This window comes from Falco rusticolus, chromosome 5, assembly GCF_015220075.1.
Source record: "Falco rusticolus isolate bFalRus1 chromosome 5, bFalRus1.pri, whole genome shotgun sequence".
Classification (NCBI taxonomy): Eukaryota; Metazoa; Chordata; class Aves; order Falconiformes; family Falconidae; genus Falco; species Falco rusticolus.
The window spans coordinates 69,119,048-69,141,767 of NC_051191.1; the positions used below are offsets into that span (position 1 = coordinate 69,119,048).

General features: G+C 44.7%; 1 protein-coding gene across 3 annotated transcripts in view; it reads left to right on the forward strand.

Moving 5' to 3' along the window:
- The window catches only part of LOC119148655 (cat eye syndrome critical region protein 2), a 94,843-nt gene that overhangs the window by 34,003 nt on the left and 38,120 nt on the right, over window positions 1-22,720 (forward strand). For all 3 annotated transcript variants that reach the window (XM_037389111.1, XM_037389112.1, XM_037389113.1), the window contains exon 2: window positions 16,314-16,408. In XM_037389111.1, the coding sequence (XP_037245008.1) occupies window positions 16,314-16,408 (95 nt within the window). The remainder of the gene's footprint in view (window positions 1-16,313; window positions 16,409-22,720) is intronic.

Genomic DNA, 22,720 nt, shown 5'->3' on the forward strand with positions numbered 1-22,720 from the left:
AGTAAGAGTCTCCTTTTGTTTGTTTTTATCCTGATAATTTCATTTGATGCCTGTCCTTTTTTCAGAATGGGCTACAAGCACTCATTCTTCATACATTTCTGGGGTTAGTCTTTGTTGCTTTGCATAATTGTTTTTCCTGCAGAAGCTGTTTCATGTGTTTAATCCCTGTTGTTGCCCTGCTCCAGCTTTTCAGTTCTTTCCCACCCCCACCCCCCCAAAAGTGGGACCAGAACTGCATATAGTGTTGAAGGTGTAGACTCATTGTGCATTTATAAGGAGATACAATGATTTACGTCCCTTTCCTTGACATGTTTACTAATATTAATTCTTTTTTGACAGCTTCCACTGTATTACTTCTACTTTCAGGGTTCTGCATGCTGCTGCCCTAGCTGCATCTCTGCTGAGCTTTTCCCCGTGCACTTTTGCTTATGATCTGGACCCTGACAGTTACTGTTGCTTCACCAGAATTTCCCTTTTCCTCTTGCTTCTCCCTTTTTATGCTTCCACCATATCAGAAAGAGCTTCCTTCCTCCAGTGCTCCTACCCACCTTGATCTCTAAATTCCCACTGACGATTCATACTACAAAGCCCTTCAAAGCATCTGCTCTTTTTTCCCCTTATCTAGTGTACCAGCACTGTCAGGCAACTTTCTATTATGCTGGAAATAAAAAATGCCTCTAAGATGTGTGCCAAGCTCACAGAATGTAAATCCACATATGTATATCCAATCCACTCTTCTTTCTCCTTTTCCTCGCCGCCATCTGTCTTCTAATCTGGTTCCTGTGTGCATTAAGGTATAATTTTACACCAGTCTGGTTAATTCCAACTTTACTTCTAGTTTGCACTGTTTAAAAGTGTCGTACATTAATAGAGTTTAATCTGCTCGCACCATGCGCAGCATCTCAAGGAAAGCAGCACTGCAAGACTTTAAGAAGCAGTTCAGGGAAGTCTGGGGCCTCCTCTGTTCCTGTCTGGGAGCTTTTGGATAGAAATCACTCAGATGATCTGTGTAACTTCAGCATAATAAGCCTGATGTTCCCTCTCAGTGTTGGACCCGCTGCACCACTGATGTGCAGATGTGCAGCCTGTTTGCTTTCCAGATGTGTTGGATAGTATACAGATGGACTCTGTGAGTGGTGAACACACACACACACAGGGTTGGAGAGGGACCGAGCACGTCATGTTTGCTGCTTACACTGTACGCTGGGTCAGCATGTAAGTGTTAGTCCACTGTTGTCCTGGATGAGTGGTCCTGGCTGGATCTGTAAGAGAGGAATCTGCCGTTGGGTTCCTTTCTGTGCAAGTCCTAGTACTGCTGTCTGTTTTAACCACAACCAAGGGAATATAGGGGAACTCTGTTTTATAGCAGTATAACCTATAGTTGCTATATCACCGTTACAGATTATTAACTTACCCTGATTTGCTCTTTCTCCCCTGAAAGTGTAGAGTCTGTTACAGTTTCAACAAAAAGGGGCTGTTACGGGCTCCAACCATTTAAAAAACTGGGAATTGTGTTCAGTTACTTCTGTATGGACTTTGGACCTTGGTCGGAGCTGGGGATGCACATCATTCTGCAGATGCAGTGAGGCAGGATCAGCGTCCTTTTTCTGTCCTCCACAACCACAGAGTCTCGCTGCAGTGTGGTTTGGCAGGTCAGCAGCATTTCAGGTCACCTGGTTGTGGAGGTGCTGAGGATGGCTCTGTCCTTAAGGTCACATCATTGCATTTACCTGTAGAGTTGTGATTCACAGAAAAGTCCAAATCTCTTTCTCTAATATATAGCTCCACACCATGTAATAGTGGGTTGGAATAAATCTGTTAGCTGAGCGTTAAGTTCAGTTAAACTAAATTAGAAATGGATTAATGCTGTAATGGTCAGAGGTCTAGTCTGAGAGTTGTTAGGCTCAGGTTTAGTGCTCTGCATTTGGGCTTCCTGTGTGATCTTGGGCAAGTCACTTAGCTTATCTGTGAGAAGTCCACATAGTTGTTGTGAAGTAAAATGCCATCAGGATGCATGCATGAAGTCCTCTTGTGTAAATGTTACTAGGCTTATACAGAGATTGAAGATAAAGTTAGCAAAACCGGTCCCTCTTTGTCAGCCCTGTGTCCTAAAGGATCTCTGTGGTCGGAACCCCCCCACGCTTAAAAGTTCCCATATAACCAAATCTTACAAATATACTTGCATAGGATGTTCCTAAATAAATTATGTTGCACTTAAATGATTAGCTGTTGAATCTAATGCTTATGATTGTATTGGCAGTGTGATCTGCTTCTGTAATGAATGTGGCTCCAAGCCATTCTGATGTTAAAAAAGGGACAGAAACAATCAGTAACCCCTGCTGCCAGGCAAAGGAAGGATGAGGGCCAGAGCTGACAAAAGCTTAATCTTTCTCCCTCTCTGTTTTTCTAAGAGTTTGAGCTAATCGCTGATAACCAACACTAAAACATCTGAATCATAAATCTATTCAGCTACTGTGTGACTCCCAACAGCGTATGAACTGTTTGTGCCTTAGCTATTCCCTTCCCTGCTGAGCCGTGCCTCGCATCTATCTCACATATATAGTCCCCCCTCATCATCTTTGCAGTTTTAAAACAAAATTCTCGTAACACTTCTTACATTTAAGCCATCGGGGCACCCTTTCCATGGTAGCTCCCTTTTAAGGTAGCTTTAGGCAGAAGATGAAATCACGGCAAGGAAGTCCAAAGACCAGGGTTGAAGCCTACACGCTCATCTTTTTCCCCCAGTCACCCCCACCCCCTCACGAGCTGGCATCCTGCTTCCCGCTATTGTGAGAATTAATCCTTCAGTGCTCCTTGCTGCTTTACCTTCCATATAGCCAATAAGCACAGACTGAAAGGTTGGATGTGTGTTCGAAGGAATGAGTAGCAACGGATCAAACTGCTCTAGCTCTCTTGCCAAGTGCTATTAGGAAAATATAATCATTTGCTTTTCATCTGAAAAATAATTATGATACCTCAGTTTATACAAAAGTGAGTCTGGGCATTTTGGCGGGTTTTTTTTTTCTTCCTTCTCAGATCAGTGGTCAAATTGGGGGTGTGTGGGGGAAAGCAAATTCCTAACTTTGCACTCCAGCTGGAAACCAATACAGAGGTAGTCCTGCGTGCTGTTCCTTGATTGCTGGCTGTGGATGTGCTCCTGTGTTGACCGAAGCTGCCCACAGTAAATGCGTAGGTGGAAATTTTTCAACATCAGAATTTATTTTGGAGGAAAAGAAAGTGACATTATGGTGTTTGTGGTTGGATAACTTTCTTCTGTGCAAGAAACCCTGGAATGAGCAAATTTTGTAGTCTGCAGAGTAGGATGTGATTTTTTTTGTTTGCTTTTTCTTCTTCTATTTTGACTGGGTGGAAGTGACATGGAGGTTATTGGGTTAAAATGACTTCCTGAAATTTCTATGTGCTGGAAGGGAATGAGTTGGGAAACAGTCGTTGGAACTCCTCTTGCTAAAGCTTTATCAGTGAGGCTGAGTCATGGGAAATGTTACCACCCGTTAGCACAGTGGGATTGAGCCCTCTGGGAGTGACCAGGTCAGAGTCATCTGTGCTTATGGGCAAGTAGGTGTTTCGGAACAGTAGCAGCATGTGCATGCATTGATCAAAATACTGGGGTGTACAGAAGAGAGCTGTGCTCAGTCTTGAAAGATGTGCGTCTTTGGCATGTGTAGGGCATAGCACAAGTAAGGCTCGCGTGCCCTCTTATAAGGAGGTTTGGAAATCATAGGATTGTATTATACCCAAATGTTTTATATGCATTTTATTTAAAAGTTTGAAGGAGATCAATGTATGGAAACTAAAACATGAAGAGTATGTAACTGATGGTTTGGGAGGCTTGGCAGGCACCTTCTGAGAGGAGACTCTTAAGCCAGTATTGGTTTTCAAAGTGGAGATGTCTAGGATGAATTTGTTCTTCAAAGGAAAGTAGTGGTCCTTGTTCTCAGCACTGTATGTTCTGTGTCGTCTTGCACTTTTGCTAGATTTCTGTGTTTTACCTTTGAAATACTTAACTATTATTTTTAAATCTAATTTACTTTGTTGTCTTTAAGTTGGTTTTAACATTCTTGCAGTGAAATCAGATCCTGCAGAGGAAGGCTGTTCTTTGGGAGTTGCTTAACCAGCATGGCTTTCCCTAAACTTGAATTTTTCTTAGTTCCTTAGTTTTGCTCCTTTTAAGCACCTGCTTTGGACAGAAGTGCTGGACGGGATGAAACATTTCCTTCACTACTGAAAAAAATGTAATTGGTAGTGTTGTAATTCAGGCTTCTTGCCTGTGTGAAGTGCCCAGTGCAGGTGTCCTTGCTGCTATCTGTGGGACTTAGTGTTTGGAGAGGTTTGAGCAAGCCCGTCTATAAAAAGGCCTGCCATCCTCTGCTGGTCCTTGTTGTCTTGCAAGCATTAAGCTTCATGGGAAATGTAGGCATTTGTCTCTATTTTGTGTGTATTGAAAAAGAGCAGAGAACAGACAAGTGGGTTGCCTGAAGTCACCTAGCCTGACAGAGCTGGGAATAGGTTTCCTGGCTCCCAGTACTGTACTTTAAATCACAAGATTAGTCTTTTTTGAAAAGGATAATCTGTATGTTCAAAGAAGGCTTTATAAAGCTCCCATTAACCCTGGTGCTGTACCTAGTGAGGAATCTAATTTATGTTGTGGCAAATGAAAGCAGTTTCGAAGACCTTAGTGCTGCAGGTCACTGTCAGACCTTCAAGGTCTGTTGCCACCAGTTTAATTTTTCTCCTGCTTGGATTCGCCTCTGTCATTCCTGAGAAAGGAGGCGCAAAGCTGTACTCCTGAGGAAAGATTTCCCGAGACATTCAGTTGTGGGTAACTGAGAACAAGGTCCATGTGTGGTTTTTTGCTATGCATAGTTAATATACAGAATGGCTAATGTTCCCACTCCTTCCTTGAGAGAGACACCTTCTGGCAAAGCTCTTTTTTATTGCGTTTTATCACTTAGTGAAGATCGGAAGATCTGAATTCCAGTAGCCAATGACTGGAAATGTCCTTTCAAACTAAAATGTTGAACTTTAGAGTTTACCCCCAGGTCCTTAAGCTACCTTATCTGAATGGCAGAGGGAATTTTTTTCCAGTTTTCTTCTGTTATCAAGGTAGAACACAGCATCTGAATGTTAGAGAAGTAGCAGTACGTTAATCTCAGCCTTGCTTTTACTCAAAGATGTTTTGTGAGTGGTGTTTTACTCAAAGTGTTTTACAGAGTTGGCTAAAGATTATCTAACTTTTGGGTGGGTGAGGAGAGGGAGACAGACAGAGGTTTAGCTTTCATCACTGAGTGCGTGAAGTGAGAATAAAAGCCAGAGCTTTCCTGATCCCTTGCTCTACTAATAACAGTTTTACAAGCTGGTTATATAATTATCTGTTACCATGGATTTTTTTTTCCCCACTTCAGGCAGATCAGCTATTTCATCCAACCAAAGCATTTTGTGTGGATCTTTGGATAATCCAGTGTCATCACTTCTATACTGAATTGCAGTAACAAAGCTGGCTATTACAGTTTACAAGATGTAACAAACCTTTGTGGGTTTTTTTAAATGTAGGGAAACAGGTCTGGGTTTTTTCTTTTTTTCTTATTCTGGATGGCAGGAAAGAATTTAGGGGAAAAAGGTACTCCAACTAATGTCTGTAGAGTAAGTGTTATAGCAGTAGACCTGGTTTCCTCTGTGTCTGGGCAATAGTTTACTGCGCTTCCCTCAAATTACAATGCTGTTTATAATATGTGTTTTAAGAGTGCAGTTAGCATTAATATTTATGAACATAATAATAATGGTAATTAACATTAATAATAATTCAGCATTTGTGACAGATGTAACTATTATTGCATAAATAGCCAAGTGTTTGTAGCAATCTGCAAATTTATTGGCTTATAAAGACGACATTAAATTAAGCTAGAGAAGAATTCCTGTATGGCGTATGTGTTGAAGAAGATGTTAATCCTGCGCTCTGGAAGGAGAGCTACAAGCACTCCATCACCTTTTTTATGGAGCAGCATTGCCAGATGTGGAGTCAAACACGGAGCATCTGTCTCCTAAGCACATGAAGGGCTCTGTATTATTTCCCTTGGCAAACATGTGTGAGCTGAGCTCTTTCCAGACGCGGGTGGAGGGGTGGTTCGTGGCCACCTCTGGCTGAGAGGCCTTAGGACAGTTGCACCATGACACTTGTGTGAACATGGAATTACTCACAGTGTGTTGCAAGAAGCAGCTCCTGAGATTTTATCCTTTACTCAGCCTAAACCCCCTGGGACTGCCAGCTTTTTGTTTTGTTTTTCTGAGCAGACCCTTCTCCCCCTGGCCTTTCCCCAGCTGCAGGGAAGGGAACGGGAATTTCCATGGGGCTCCTAGCTCATCTCCCGGCTGCTCCCAGCCCTGAGAGCTGTTACCAGACAATCCTGTTGGGTCCTGTCTGAGTTTTTACTAGCATCCTGTGGAAGATGCTGCCTCTGGGGGACTTTTCCACATATCCGATGAAATACAGGGGTTTTTTTTGGACAGGGCTGAAGGTACATCGTGAGTACTGGAAGAGGGAACAAAAACAATTTATTTTGACATTAGACCCCATGGTGATGTGCATTACAAAGCTGGGGCTGTGTAAGGAACTGACTCACGTTACAGTATTTAACAGGCTTGAAACACCATATTCTATGACAAGCCTATCCCGTAATGCATATATGTCTCATTAGGGTGGTAGCATCTGTGTTTGTTATAATAATTAAAAAAAATATATAAAACTCATTAATTTGTGTGTTGAAGTATGTCTGGACTGTGTAAGTTTGGAATAACCTCAGCGAGTGTGATAGATAAGAAAGGTAATGCTTTTGGTTCTCCAGAGTAGTGCAGGCAGTTATCTAGGAGTTTGAAAGAGACCTGTTAGTTATGATTCTACAAACTGTTACGCCATGGAATAGATGTGCATTCTTAAAACTTATTTTCAGACTTGAGACCAAGCCTGTTGCAGACAGGCAGCATACACATCTGAGTAGCTGGCTGGCTGCATCATAAGGGTTGATACTGGTAGGCAGCTATTTCATACTTTTGCAAATTCTTCTTTGCTGAATCAATAGGGGGAAAAAAAGTACTGAAACTTGGATTTCACTGTAGCACTGTGGTGGAATTCACCCACCATTCATCTTGGCCACGCTTGGTGGTAGAAACCTGCGGGGTACCTGTGTGTGGCTGCGGGCTCTCTCGGTGGCTTCTCTTTTGTCTGACCCAGAGCGAGAAGGAGCAGTTTTTAGTGCCGACAGCACTTTAAGGCCTATCACCCCGCTGAGCTACCAGCCAGGGTTTGTTTGTGGTGGGTATGCTGTGGGCTGCACTCCGCGGGGCATCCAAAGGGGAGGCAGAAGAATGGCTGGCTGTGGAGATCAGATTAAAGGGAAAAAGCAAGGCTTTACAGCCTTTTCTATCTTAATGTATTTTACCGTTTCATCCTGCTTTTTCAGGCAAGGGTGACCAGGGATCTTTCTTCCCCCATTCAAAAGCCAGGTTGTCAGCTTTGTTTGGAGGGCAGAAGGGTTGTAAGGGAATCACCTGAATCCTTAAGGAGCAATCTGGGCTTTTTGTTCATTTTGACTCCTGTGAAGATAGTTTTCTCCTAGCTTGCTTATCAACTGTCAGCTAATAACATCCTGGAGGGGGCAGTGATGTAAATGCCAGAGCACCACTCTGTTGCTGTGACAGAAGTTTGGTGGCAGGAGTGCAAACCAGCCGCATAGCTTGAATGCCATGGTGCCTCAGTAGTGCACGATGGCAGTGAGTAAATCCCCTGGAGCTGCAGCCGGTGCATGAACTAGAAAAGTGGAGGTTGGCTTGGATGGGGCCAGTAGGGCTATATCAAGAGCAGCAAAAACCCCCTTAAAAATTGTTTTCCCAGTAAGTCTTAAATCTTTGCAGAAACTTTAGCCAAGCAATCCATTCCAGATTTTGGCACTCATCCTTTCCCTTCCCCGTGCTCATGCTGAGCAGATGAGCATGAGTGCAATGGCCAGACCTAAAATGAAGAGCATCTACAGTCTGATCTCATCCTCCCTTGCTGCCTTTGGCTGGAGAGGAGGAGGAGCTTTGAAATCGGATTATTACTTCGAGCCTCTTGGCTTTGGAGCTACAGACTGTTCCCCACGTTGCCAATGGGCTTAAAAGCTTAGCAGAACTCCCACTAGGTACCCAGGAAGCCTCTTACCGCAGGAGATGGTGACACGGCAGGATCAGCTGTTCTTTATTTATCATGCAGCTGAATCGTCTGGGGAGGGACCATAGCTAACCCGGTGATGTTGTTTCCAGAAACAACATCAGGAACAGGTAGAGCTGGGCCGATGCTCTTCCCCACCAATGTGACTGTGTTCACCCAAGTTGCTGTGTAAAACAGCTGCTATAGTTTTTAGTCTTCGGCTGCTGGTAGTACTTAGCCCACAAATAGGAATGCTGTATCCAGCATTTGTGGAGAGAAGGAGTTTGGGATTGTTTTGTTTTGGTTTTACCGGCAAGGTACTACTGGCATGGGACTGTGAGAGCTTAACAATATGTAATCTATATGGTATTATGGGTTAGCTTCAGAATGGTCCCTGTCTCTAGCTGTCTGCTCACCACTTTTCTCAACCTGTCTTCCCAGAAAAAAATCCAAAAGCCTAAACCAGCATAATCTACAAGTAGTTTAATGATTTGAATGCATCTGATACTTCGTACAAGCGCAGCTACTGGGCGAGGTCGGTTCTAGGTGATGATAAATAGTATCTTTCTGAGGGTGAGGCAAAAGATACAATTCAAGCGGATTGTGTTTCCTCTCACCTTGTGTATGTAGGTTATTTTCAGCTAGAGGAGTTGAACTTGTGGCTTGGGCAATAGTGGTCAGCCACTTTGTTGGGGGTGTTGTGGTCTGGGGTTTTCTTAAGGGCATGACCCCAGTACTTTTCCCGTAAAGGCGTAGACCCCTGATTAGAAATTTAAGCAGACTGGTGTTAAGCTTGCTTTTCTTAATTGCCCTTTGCAGGCCTCTTGGAAGTCTTCCACAGGGTCTGCAAGACGTCTGCAAACCAGAGGCTGGAGACCATTGGTTATACTGAACCTGAAATTTCTGTCCCTCTCCCATGTAAAGCCAGCTCAGTGCCCAGTGCGATGCTTGCCCCTCAGCCAGCATAACTGGCTTATGGTAAACGGTGTAAATTATGTGGTCTGAAGGAAGAGGGGATTATTTTGAAAGGGAGAAATGATCATTTGGAGGGAGATAGCATGATCTCCAAATGCTTTGGCTGTTAATAAAACTGCTGAAAAAGAATGACTGCAGTGTCATCAAGTGTCAAGCCTTACGGCTTCTCTCAGCCTCGCCACTGAGTGAAGCATGGCCCTGGTAAGGGTGCTTGGGTTTGCGTTAGTTCCTCCATCTGTAAAATTGCTTTGCATGTGGGTGTGTGCATCCCCTCCCTTCTCAGGTGCTACAAGGCTTTACTGAATATTCTTTCAATGCTTTGATGCTCTAGGATGAAAGGTTCTCTAGAGGCATAAAGTAGTAATGTCTAACTATTAATCAGAAATTAATCACTTGTTACTTCAGAGTTTCATATATACCCTGTCCATCTTGAAGGGTGCTTTGCAGGGGGAGGAAATGCAACAAGTAGCAGTTTTACATCTTTTAAGTGCTGACAATGCGTAAAATTCATAACGAATGTAGTTCCTGTCCCAAATCACTTCCACTGCAGGCAAGACAAGCTAGGAGGAGACCGAAACTTTGGGACGGGAGGGAGACTGGATTGATCCGTCTGAAATCTCTTTTTAGCCACCCAGTGTGAGCGGCTTGTATTTGTTTGTATTATGTAGCAGTGAAGAATTGCAGTTGGAGAGCAAGTGGCGGCATGCTGTGCAAACAGGGGAGGGTCCCTGTCCCAAAGGAGAGATCAGGCAGCAGGTTAACGTGGATGAAGAACAAGAAGCCACAACTGTTCTGGTAGGTGGGATAAGTGGTAAATAGATAGCATGGTGGTCTCAGATTTGTAAGCATCCTGATAGAGAGGCTAAAGGGGGACAAAACCGGAGTATGCCTATAAACCAAGCTTTGGAAGATTCTAACCTGACCGAAAATGTCCATGGGCATTGGGAAGAGTTTGCATTTTCAAACCTACTTGGGCTGAACTGAGCAGAGTTCAGTGTTTGTTCATCTCCTTTGGTAGCTGAAGGGAGCTGCTGCAGGAGAGGAGGCTGATGTTACCCGTCGCACGGCGGGGAGCACGTGGGGTTTGTTCTTTGCAAACAAGTGCAATGTGGAGGCAATACGATAAATTCTCCCTGACTTTCTGTTTATAACCATCTTGCTCATACAAAGCTGTCATCTCACACCTCTGTTTAGTCCTGGAGTAACATTATGCCCCTATTTAAAACATGCTTGAAATAGCCTTCAGTCTGCACACAGAAAGTTGAGGTAGGTAGGGACCTCAGAAGGCACTGACAGACATTAAGGGGGGACCTGAAGAAATGGGAAAGGGAATACCTTAGCTGCTCTTGCTTTTTTCACCCCTCCCCAAATGATAGTCCTCTTCTGGCAGGGTAGCTTTTCTGCTCAGTCAGGGGAGTGTTCTTCATCTTTTGCCCTCACATACACCAGTCTGGTGGCTCAGAGAAGAGCTGGGACCACTGTGGTGCTGGGTGTCACTAAACCTCTTCTCGCACCCCTGAAGCCATACTGTAGAAGGCCAGCTTAGCTCCCCCTGAGTTTGTGGTCCCCAGGCCTCAAGGTGAAGATGATGATGTTTCCTTGAGGAGAGCTGCTGACTTGGTCCCCTCTGCCAGGAGCACAGGGCATTGAGCGCCCACTTTCATTGCAGTGGAAGGGTGGAGTGGAGGAGTCAGAGGCCCTTTTGGCTCAGGAAGCCGTAAGGCCCTGGAGCATCTTGTAGAGAGGGCAGCATGCAGGCTCCTGCAGGACTGTGGGGAAGCTGGGAGAGATGTGTCCAGCTGCGGGCTTGGATAATGGCTGGTGTCTGCAACTAGCTGCTTAAAATAAAAATAATGTGGCTGGAAGAATCCATCTAGATCAGGAGCTGTAACTTCTTTCTGACTTTATGGCAACCATCTAAACCCACTGCTGTTTGCTCTTTTAGGGTATTGTGGCCCTAGGAATAGCCCTAACTCCCCACAATACCCTCCTGGCTCGTCAAGCAGAGCAGGGCACTCTTGAAAACTATTCCCATGTGATGGAAGCAATCACGAGCAGGGAGAGCGTGGCACTGGGCTGCAGGAAGCACTCTAGCTGCTGGGTGGGGGCATGTTTTTTTCAGGCGTGCCGAGTATGTTCTAGGGGCTGAGTGTACCAGCAGACCAACAAGCTGACTTGTGAGAGCTGGCAGAGGAACTGGCTGGTGGTGCAGCTGGATACTGTCACATCAGCTTCGGGACTGTGTCCCGCTATTCATTGCACTGGCCTGCTGCTGCTTTTCATGACTCACCTGGGTGTGTTCTTCAGCTGAAAGGTGGGTGCCACGCTTTCCTCTCTGGGACATGTTGGGGGGAGCAGTGGTCCCTCCCCAAGTCCCTGCATCCTCCTGGGGTGGCTGGCTCTTTGGTGGGGAGGAGAGCAGGAGCTACTAACCAGAGATGTGAAGCACGCACACCGGCATCATACAACGCAGGGATAAATGGTGCTTGTTGGAAGCATTTCAGACCTGCAATTGACTTCCCACCTTCCTGACCAATCCCAGTAACTGTACTCTCTTGCACGAATTTGCCAGAGTCTTGCTCGGGTACCTGTAGTCATTAGTTATCTGTGATGGGAAAAGAATGTCCTGGCTTGATTCGGTGATGGTGTTGGAATTTCAGCACATGGGTTGGGGCTGGCTCAGCCCACTGGTAGCTTTCGGTGATCTCCTAAAGCCTCTGCAAAAGCCTGTTGAGTCACTTGGGAGCATTGCAATGGAAAGCTGATAATGGCAGCAGTATGGAAATAGAGCTGAAGAGATTGGGGTTTTTAAACTGATGGCTAACTTGGACGAGGCTTAGCTGTGCTTAAACTGGTTATGTCCATCAGATTTGGTTATAGATGATTCAGCTCCAGCACAGAGGAGGAAGCCTTTAAACTGCAGTCCTGTACCTCAGCGCCCAGCCTGCTCACACCAGGCTCTTGCATGTGCTGGGCTTCCTGCGGTTTTGGAGGAGCCTTTCTTCTGAAATGAGGGCCCCAAAATTTGTGACACATCCTGCCAAGCAGACAGCTTGCTAGGAGCTGGAGGCTGGCCAGCTGCATTCTGTAGTTCAAAAAGCCAGCACATGCAGCAGCCCCGCCATCACGTCTGCGCTTGCGTCGGTGACAGTGGTGTCACTGCTGTCACAGTTGTGGACTCATTTGTTTACTTTTACCTGGGTAGTTGACTGTCCTCCCTCTCAAAAATCTGGGCAGATACCAAGAAGGAGTATACTTTGGGCAGCGTGGGGCTTGGGTCACCACACATCCAGAGGCCGCAGCACTTGCATGCTGTCAAGATCAGAGAAGAAGCAGCAATTGCAACAAAACGCGGGTGATACGGGGGTTTAATGCATGCTCACAGCAGCTCTGGGGGAGCAGCGTTTGTTTCTGACTCAACCTTTGGCCAGCAGCATACTGGTGGGGTGAACCATGCCTGGCGTGGGACGTGCAGGCACAGACCCTTCACCCCCAGCCCACCCCTGCCAGCTATTGTCCCAGGGAGCGGGGCGGGATGGCTTGGTGCCCTCTCGCCCGCTCCGGCTAACCTGCTTCAGGCCAGCGCTTCTCCCGGGCGAGGTGGTCGCCCTTGCTCCAGCGGCTGCCTCTTCCCGACAGCCCTTGCCTGACTCTGGGGGGATTTAGTCCCGGGCTGGGGGGAGGGAAAGATGTTAAACAGGCTTTTCCCTAATGAGGTGTGACGCCAGCTGGAGAGGGGGAGAATCCTGCTTTTCTCCTCTCTGTTGCTCTCCAGCTAGAGGAGGAGATGTGTCCGTCCCCCCCTTCCTCTGCTGATTTGCTGCCTCTTCTGTTTCCTTTCTGTGCCGTCCCCAAAGCATTTTGGCAAGGTTCAGATTTCTGTGCTCACAGCTCAGTGCTCAAAGAGAAAAGGGGACAAACAAAAGAGTTTGAGGCGTGGGGAGGATGGTGGTGAGGAGGAAGCCCAGCCACTTGCCCTGGGCCAGCCCAGAGGAGCGTAGGGTCAGGTGCCCAAGGCAGGGTTTGCCCTGAGGACCAGGGTGGGGTTGGTGGCCTCTTTCTCCTGGGAGTCCCTGGCATCACTTCAGCCATCTCTGCTCAGATGTGCTGCTCCAGCATTATGCCACTTTGCTGGCTGTCCCTTGTTAGAGGGGAGGGCTAGAAAAACAAGGTTTATTCTTCCTCCTGCAAAGCATGGGCTGAAACATTAGGTAAAAACCCAAGAGGACCCCAACTCTTTGTTAGTGGTCCTGAGATGTTAAGATTTGCATTGCATCCTCCTGGTCCCTAGTGTTCTCACAACACCCTGGGTGTGTGGAAAAAGTCCAGGATTTAGGTGTTCTGGGGCAGAAAGCTGGAGATTCCAGCTGGATAGAAAATTGTGACGTTTGATGAAACAGTGCCGGTGGACCCAGCCCTAGGAAATTAAAGCACCTCTCACTGCTCTTGCCCTATTGCAAGCACTGACAGAAAAAAAAGTAGACAAAAACTTTACAGAACAATGTCAATGTCTTTTTTTTCCAAGACAAGTAATCACAGTAGTATTTGGACTGTGCCTTTACCATAACCCACTGGCACCAGGTGTGACTGTCGGCAGGGACCAGAGGACCACAGTGGTCTACGGGCAGCACCCGTGGCATTGGGGAGCACGGTTTAAGCGCCTTGCTGCAGAAGCACCAACAGCTTCATGCCTGCTAATTGTGGACCTTCATTAGCCTGGTGCTACGTGTGTGCTGGCTAACCCTGACTTGTGCCAGAGCCCCAGAGCACAGCGTGTCACTGGGACTCTGCACCCAGCCCTGTGTCAGTCTGCGTGCCCAGTGCTCCTGTTAGCCAGCGGCCACAAAGTCTGTCTGCGACGGGGTCAGATCTCCAAATCAGTGCTGCACCTGCTGTGAAGGCAAGGACAAGGGACACCCATCTGAGAGAGAGGAAAGTCAGCAAGAGAAGGGGAGAAACTACCTGGCCACATGCTTTGGGGAAGGCTGGTGGGTCCCTGCCCAGGAGACAGCACCTTGCCCAGTGCCTGAGGAATGTCCCCCAGCTCCCGGGGTGACCTGTTGGCTCCAAAAATGTAAAGGTCACTCCTGGGCCTGGAAAACAATGGCTGCAGATAGGGGCTATCTGAGCCTGTTGTGGCCACTGCTTAAGGAGTGTTTAGTCAAACAGCAGCTGAAAAGGCTCACGGGAAGCACTTCAAATATCCCTTCACACAAAAGGCTGCCACATCCTAGCAGAGGCAGGCTGCTGACAGACAGCTTCAGTGCACAACTGTATGTGGATGAGGGAGAGGCTGAATGGTGGGGGGGAACGTCCGGAGACTTACTTTCCCTCTGCCATTTATTCTGGGTCCTAACATGTCGTTTTTCACAAGCTGCAAGTTTACTCTGGTAGCACACCTGGGATGTTGTAGCATATTGCATACTTTGGGGTTTTTTTGTCTCCCATCTCGTATATTTTTTGTTAGAAGGTGGATGTCCAGTAAAGTAACTTACAAAACAAAGTCAGTCAGCACCTCCAAAATACTGATTGCTTATCAAGTGAATTCACTCGGTAACTGCTATGTATTTATATAACATGATTACTATTTACACAACAATAATATCATTCTCTCCCAGGGATGGCAAGCAGCAACTGCAGTTTTTGTATTAACTTGTCATTAAGCAGGGTAGTCATCTAGAGGCCAGAACAGAGATTCTTGGGGCTTTTCCTCGCCCTGTGGCAGGGGCACTATGTCCAGCTTTGGCTGCCTACCACCCTTTCCTTGTCTTGGGTTTCCACATACAATAGATGTGTTTAGTACATTCTTCATAGGGCAGGTGTCAGGCTGCCACTCGTGAAGCATGTTTTGGATGTTGCACAAGAGGTAAATAAGAGTGGTGTTGATAATGAAAATATGCCATTAATACATTTCCAATAAAAAACTACAAGCAGCATTTAATCTGCGATCTGTTATCAATAATTTTATTACTGCAGTTACTGTGGTCTAATAAAAAAGCACTTTCTCTTCTTTATTGGGTAAGTGCCAAAACATTTATCCTTTATTCTCTGACCATTAACCTTTATTCTGCAGCCATTAGCTTAGCCATTTGTGTAACAGTCTGTTGAGTAACATTCAAGTAGGAATTTGTATTCAATCCATTATTTACTCTGAAACCCAGAAAGAATAGCTTCTTATGCCTCTGTTGTTTATCCATATTAAATCTTGTTAAATGCTGTATACTACTGATGATAAGCCTTATAGGAAGTGGATTTTTCTTACTGTGAATGATTTTCTGGCATATAAATAAAACTGTATTTAACCTAGTAATATTTTTGAAAACAAAGCTTGAAATTGCTAGCTGAAAACCAGGTGTTTCTTACATGTGTGAAATTCATAATAACTACAGTTCAGAAATTTATCCTTTTTGTGGATCAGTTGCTGCATCACACCTTTATGTGAATTCCATCGTGCTGAAATAAGCCATGATATTCTCCACCTCTCCATCAGGGGTTGAGGTTTGGGGTTATGAGGTCTGACATCCCTCCATCCCTTCTTTCTGTCTTACGGGGGGTGGGGTGGGTGGGGGATGGGACCCAAATCCAGAGAGAAATAAGTTAAATAATCAAAACGCCCACTTTTCTTTGAGGCATTTGCTTGCCAGCTTTCAGTCATTTCTGGCTATCTATCTGAAACTGCTACTTCTCTGTGTAAGTGGCTTTTAGGGCCATGCTTTCTGAGCACATCTTTTAAATGAACTCATCAGCCTTAGCGAGTAGAAAGCAAAGCAGGAGAATGAAACTGTTGATTCCTGCCCATCAGCTGAACATGGCAGAAATCATGGCTTGCTTATTAGGCTGTGGTATCTCAACCTTACTGAACTCTATTTTTCTGTGTCCAGACAAAAGCATTAGTCTTCTGGCTGGAGAGTGACATTCAGTAAAAGCTTTTCAAGGTCTTCCCATAAACTCTTGCAATGAAGAGGTAGTAGTAGCAGTATTTTTAATGAAGGGGAAGGTCAGCTTACCCAGTGTATGCTCTGCAGCTGTACAGGTACTTGGGGCTGCTTGGGTCTTTTCGGTCCTGATCAGCTGGCAGTAAATTCTAAGGAATTAGTTTGATGGTTGGGATTTTTTTTCTCTCCTTTCTGCTCATTAGGAACTGGAAGCTGCTCTTCACAGGGATGATGTGGAGTTTATCAGTGACCTGATCGCCTGCCTTCTTCAAGGTTGCTACCAGCGCAGAGACATCACGTGAGTAACCTCGCTCTATGGCTTAAGCACTTTGCAACGGGAGCTAATTAACACAGTTGCGGGGATGTTTCATGGCATTTAGAATGATGACATGGCAGTGATCAGCAGCCACCAGCAATCAGGCCAGATACTTCACCAAGTGGAAGAGAATTCCAGCTCTTCTTGAGCTGAGATGTAGGTTTTAAATTTTACAGACCTGTTGTTAGGCAAACTTCATCGTTCAGATCCCATGCAGACATGTTTGATGCTCTGCTGTAGCACTAACACACACAGTAAACATTTACATGTACTGCTGCACTTTGCACTCTTGTTTGGTCAGATTAGTGATCTCACACAGTCTTTAAATCATCACATATGTTTTCAACGTTTTGTATATTGCATAGAAGAATACTTGCTGCTCTGCAGCCACCTCACATACATGGAAGATCCCATTGCTTTACAGAGGGACAACTGTAATTATTTTCTTAGAAATAAGACTATTAGAATCAGTTCAGTTGCAGGATGTTGGTAAGTGATTTGACACATGCCCTTGATGTTTCGACATCCAGAGACAGTTTGTTATCATCCACCAAAGTAGCCTCCCAAACTGAGACCTCTGTAGAGCATCATTCTTCAGAGGATCGCCACTCACACAGTGAAATGGGCTCCCAGTGATAACAAAGGCTTGTTGTAGTGTGTTTTATTTGTTCTTCTGTGAATCATGTTAATAGCAAAGCATAATTGTGGAGATGAAGACAGCTTGGCAACACTTGCAGTTGCTTAGAAGAGGTGTTAAGCAATCCTGCTCCCAAGATTTCCCTGTGGTGCAGAGGCTTAGGCTGTTGCATAGGTATAACCATAGGTACTTGCATTGAAAGCTCTATTTCTAAAAAACTGTTTATGTTCTACAAAATGTATAGGTTTTTAGATATATATATCTGCCACTTAAGTAAGTTCTCTTGTGTTGCTGCATTGACATTCAGCAAAAATGGGAATCAGGACCTGAACCAGGCAGCTGCACTGCATTTACTGTCTCTGAATGAAACTGATGTGATGAGAAGCTTGATTGTGAAGGGACTGCAATCGTGTCCCTTCTTCATCAAAATAGCCACAGAGCAATATAACTTTGCTTGTAAACATGCAGCGAGTTTATTTCTTCATACCAGAAATGCCAGAAAGTAGTGGCTTAAGTATTTTGCCCACCTTAACCAGCTCACTCTTGTAGAAGTAGTGCAAGATTTGTGTTTGGTACATTTCATAAATTCCATATTGTGAGGTTCTCCTACACTCCAGATCTAAGAGTGTCCACTTAGCAATTGCACTGTTTAATTTCCTCCCCTTTCTCAGCTGTTTTAACTAATAAATTTCAGGGATGAATCACAAGTGAGTCGTTGGGCATTGGCAAGTTGTCTGTCTGGGGAAAGGTGACACATGTACAAATGCATATACACTCATGCACAGTTAGGTGATGCACTTGGAGGCTCAACAATGTGTAGTTATTCAGTATTGCACGTAGGTCCCAGTTTGTGCCTGTGCCTTGGTTAGCTCCAAGATGCTAAAAAGCTGCAAGGAGGTAAGGTCATCGCAGAAGGAAGAGCTAGTATCACAACTGTGGTTTTGTGCAGCCTAGTCAAGGTGCGTGTGCAGCATAGGTAGGTACCTATGTAGCTGTTGCTATGTGTCTGTCCGTATACAAGAAGTGCCATAGAAAATGGAGAAGGGCAAAATCACCCAGTGAAGTTGTGAGAATTACACCTCACCTGAACGTTTGTACTAGGGAAAGCATGAGGTGCCTGAGGGAGAAACCAGCTGCACCCTTTCCACAGCACCTCCTGTGGAAGGCGACTGTCTCATGGGCAGGGGAACAATGAGAGAAGTCATTTCTGCAGAGATGGGGAAAAGAGCACAACAGGAGCAGCACGGTGGAAACAGCTGAAGGAATGTATCGGCAAAACCACCTGCAGCTGCTGAGATGTTAGGGAGAGGTGCTCTGAAGCACTGCGGAGGAAGCAATGGGGGAGGCTACCAGGGAACAGAGGTAAAGGTGCTGTGTGCAGAGAGATGTCGGAAAGGAAGAAGCATTAAGATGTAGTCTAAATATGGAAATCTGTAGATAAATAAGGGCTTGAATACATTTCTCAGAAACAAACTTGCTCCACTGTTTGTTTCATATTGTACAAATCAGATGTGGAATATTCATCCAAAATGAATGTGTTTTTAAAGCCTGAAATTCTCCTTGTGCATGTAAGAGGTAGAATTTGTGTAGAGTTTAGATTTGGTTTTCCACAATGGGCGAGGACTCCCTTTTTTCTGTTGCAGACGTAGTAGGTATCTGTCTCACGTGGGAAAAATCAGCCGTTTCACAGATCATCACAGTGGTGTTGCAGCAGCAATTTTTCCAGTCATTTGTGCTCTGCATCCCTCATGCCGAGGCTGTGAGCTGTTAATCTTTAGGCTGTAAACTTTGCTCCCTGTTGCACCTCAGAGGGGAGGGTAGGAGCTTGTTCTCATTGTTGTTCTTGGGCTGGATCTCTGCGGTTCAAGCACAAGATGCTTCATATGACTTCCTGTAAAACACAGTTTACCTACCTCTCCGAGGGGTTTTGAAGTTTCATTAATTTTGTATCATGTCTTACCTCTTTGATGGCCAAAATGTTACCTGCCTGTTTTCTCACAGTCTGTCTAGGAGCAGCTTGTAGTTCTTGTCACATCTGTTTTGACAGCATGCAGAACTTGCAGTGGAGCTGGCTGCCTGGCTTTAATCATGCATCATAGAGGGGTATAAAACTGTCACATACCTTCGCTAATTATAATGTGCTCTTGAGTAATATTGGAAGTGGAACGTAGCTGAGACCCCTTCTAACGCAAATTTAACATACTCTAGTTTAATTTGCTTTTTATTTGTTGAAAAAAAAATTAGATTAATACTTTTGTGTAGGGTTCTGTGATTCTTGGTTTTGAAGTAGAGCACCTTTGTCCTGGTTTTGATATTCTTTATGACAGCCTTTTTACAAAAAAGGAATCATGCAGGAGAGACTGTTTGGTATCCTGCTTGATGGCTAAGGAGTGCTGAATGTCTGGTAACTTAAGACCTTCTTTAAGTTATAGATATCTGTGTTTAACTAGAGTCTACTTAATGGGATGCCACGTGTTCTTCTCCAAATTCTTATTTATCATAACTTATCATAGCTGTTAAGAACACTCTTCACTGACCTGGTTTTTGCTGTGTTAAGCACTGTAGAAGTACAGAACAAAGAAGAACGGTAGTCTGCATTTCTGGCTTCTAGCATCTTTAGTGATGACCTCATAGCTGTCCTTGCCTGGCACCGGGTGGTTTGAGCACTTGGCCAGGACAGTTTCCCTGTTGCTCTCTTTTTTTACTGTGACCCAAAATACTTTTGTGCCATGATGTGCAGCTTTATAAATACCCTTCATAGTATTAATACACCATCCATACCATCTAACTCCTAACAGTGCAATAACTAATACTCTTGAAGCTTTTTGCTTGATCTCTTGGCTCAGTTTTGTGCTATAGGCACGGTTTGGTTTGATGCCAGGGAGTTTACCCATACATTGTTCCTGCCTCTAGCTTCTGTGCACAGACCTTAAAATGTCTATGATTTCTTTTAATTGTTTCAAAATGCAAATGCCTGGAAAATGAGGAGTGGGGAGGGAGAAAACTCAGAATAGAATTTGGGGTTTATAAAAAATAAATAAATAAAAATTAAGCAGTTTGAAAAAATAGTAGGGATTGCTTCAGACTCTCTCTGGTATAAATTGGGCAGCTGCACAGTCCCTAGGGGCTGCCACTTTAATTCCAGCAGGAAATGCGACTTGATGACTTGTATCAAGACAGGAAGATCAGAGCTTCAGCTAACGGCAGCGGCCGCAGCAGGAGCCTTCTGCAGCTGTTTTTAAGTAAGAAGTGATGGTGTGACATGGATGTGTACACTCAACTAAAATAATCCAGAAAAGCTTCTGCTGTTCAGCATTTCTTTGGGTGAAAGTCATTCTCCACTGCTTTGTTACTGCATTTTTGCTGTTTTTCTAATGTGTTGGCAATAAGAAGTTTCAATGACTTTATCATATTTCTCACTGGAAGGCATTTTGTATGCTGCTATTGTCTCTTGAAAAACATTTTAATAGCTTTTTCTTATAACATGGTGGTGGTTGGTTGTTTTTTTCAACATGGACAAAGGTGCCAGAAGGCGAGGAGGAACAAAAACAATATCTCTGGTCTTGCCTATGACCCGTGAGATTCTTTTCTTATACCCCAGGAGATTGGTCCATCGCTGTAGCTGAAAACTGTCTAATTGACTTCTGTGGCATCACAGACGGTATTTGCTTCCTTAGGAACCTCAGGTGGTTTTTTTCTTGTTATTTCTTCCCTTAACGCGTTGGAATTTTTTCTTCTCAAGTGGATTGTCTGGTGCACCCACCTTAAGCTCTTTCTGGATCTGTGAACTAACCTTGGAGTCTCTGGCTTGTAGTTTGTGCCTGGTTTGTTCTAATATGGATAATAAGAGGATAGTCCTTAACTTCTCTTCCCTCCCCCAGAATTGTCTTAATTATTTATTTCGTATCCTTAGTGGTGGCATTGAGAAATACTGTCAGCAGGGCATCTGAAGAGCTGTAATCTCTACTTGTTGACTTGCCAATCAAGAATACTGCCTCTGTTCTGCTTATTTTCTAATGCTGGTTCCGTAATCACTTATTTGAGCTTTCATCAGAAAGAGATAAGGGATAATCTGAAATCTTCTAACCCATCAGGGCAGAATGCCCATTTCTGAGGACTGTGTTTAATAGCTCCAAGTATTCAGCTTCTTCCTTCTGCTTTGCCACTTTTCTCTGTCCTTGTCCTTTATTCTGTGGACTGTGTCTTTACAGGCTACTTTGGGGGTTACCCCACGTCTCATGCTTTGGTAAAAGTGACCTCAATGACATGCTTAACATCTTAAAATTGCCCTGATGCATGTGACTACATGAGCCTATGTTTAGGAACTGCTGTATGTTGTCTGGTCTAGGGAATGAAGTGGCAGGTCAGCGGCCAGGGATAGCTGGCAAAATCAGTGCCAAGTTTTCAGTCTTGTGGACACTGTGGTGAACTGGGATGTGGGAATAGCTAAGCTAAAGTACTAAAACAATCTGAATGAATTCAACGCTTCAGTCTGTGCCATAACATCTGGGGCAGCCAGGCTAAGCTCAGTCACAGCAGACCTGGGGACCACCAACTTTGGGAAGGAGCTGTAACAGCCAGCTTGTGCGGTTGTGCCAGTGACCTTGATTATAACAACTGTTTCAATGGCCCAGCCACAAAGCACCTCACTAACTCAGAATCATATTCATGAATGCCAAGTCAATATCAACAAGATCAGCATTATTTACGGTCTGACTTTTAACAAGTGCTGCCTTGCATACATCATGGAGATTGGTAGATGGCCTCTGGAATCGACCCAGTATCATTGGCACAGGAGATACCATGAGGGGGCAAGGGAGATGAAGTGGCTACATTGCTCATCTTGAATCTAGTATTAATATTTATTATAATAATAGCCAAACCATGCAAGGTGAGCCTTTTAAAGGGTAAAAAGTGAAAATGAGGCAGCTGGCAGGTGTTGGGAACGGATGGATGAGATTACAGCAGTAAAATAACACAGTCATTCAGAGATTAGTGAGAAGCACAGTGGAATAAAATTACATAGTTCAAGTTTAAATAAAACTAGGTAAATGTCTTTGATTCTCAGATGGATAAAATGAATCTTTAAAGAGTAATTTGAAGAAAAGTTGGTAGCACGCTCTGGAAGTGCTGTTCCTTAGACGTGGTGGTGGAGCATAAGGACTGAAAATGGTGGAAGAAAAATAGAGCATGGAAACTGTGCTCTTATTGTTAGGGCAGACAGGTGAGAGACAAATCGATTTTGGATAGCTGGGGAGAGGGAGTTATGCAAGACATTGGCAGGGAGGAGTAGGTGGCTACACTTAAAAGAGCGAATGCAGCGAAGAGTCCTGGAGACCACAGTGATGTCATCATGTCCATGTCATGAGTTTGAAATATGAAATGGACAGCTGTATTTTTAAGTTCTTGATGTTGCAAACCAAGTACTCTGGAGATGAAGAATAAAGCAACGATGAAGAAAAAAATTGAGAAGGCAAGTGAAAACATCTTCTTCGAAGGAAGAAGACAAAGAATGATGGAGAGAGGGGGACAGGATGTGGAAGTGCCCTCCATGTGAAACCTTTACCCTCACTTTTGAGATGTGCGCTTCAAGATAGTGATGCTCCAAACCACTGGTGCAGGATTTTTGCTCCAGCATAGTTGGCTTTGCAGGCCAC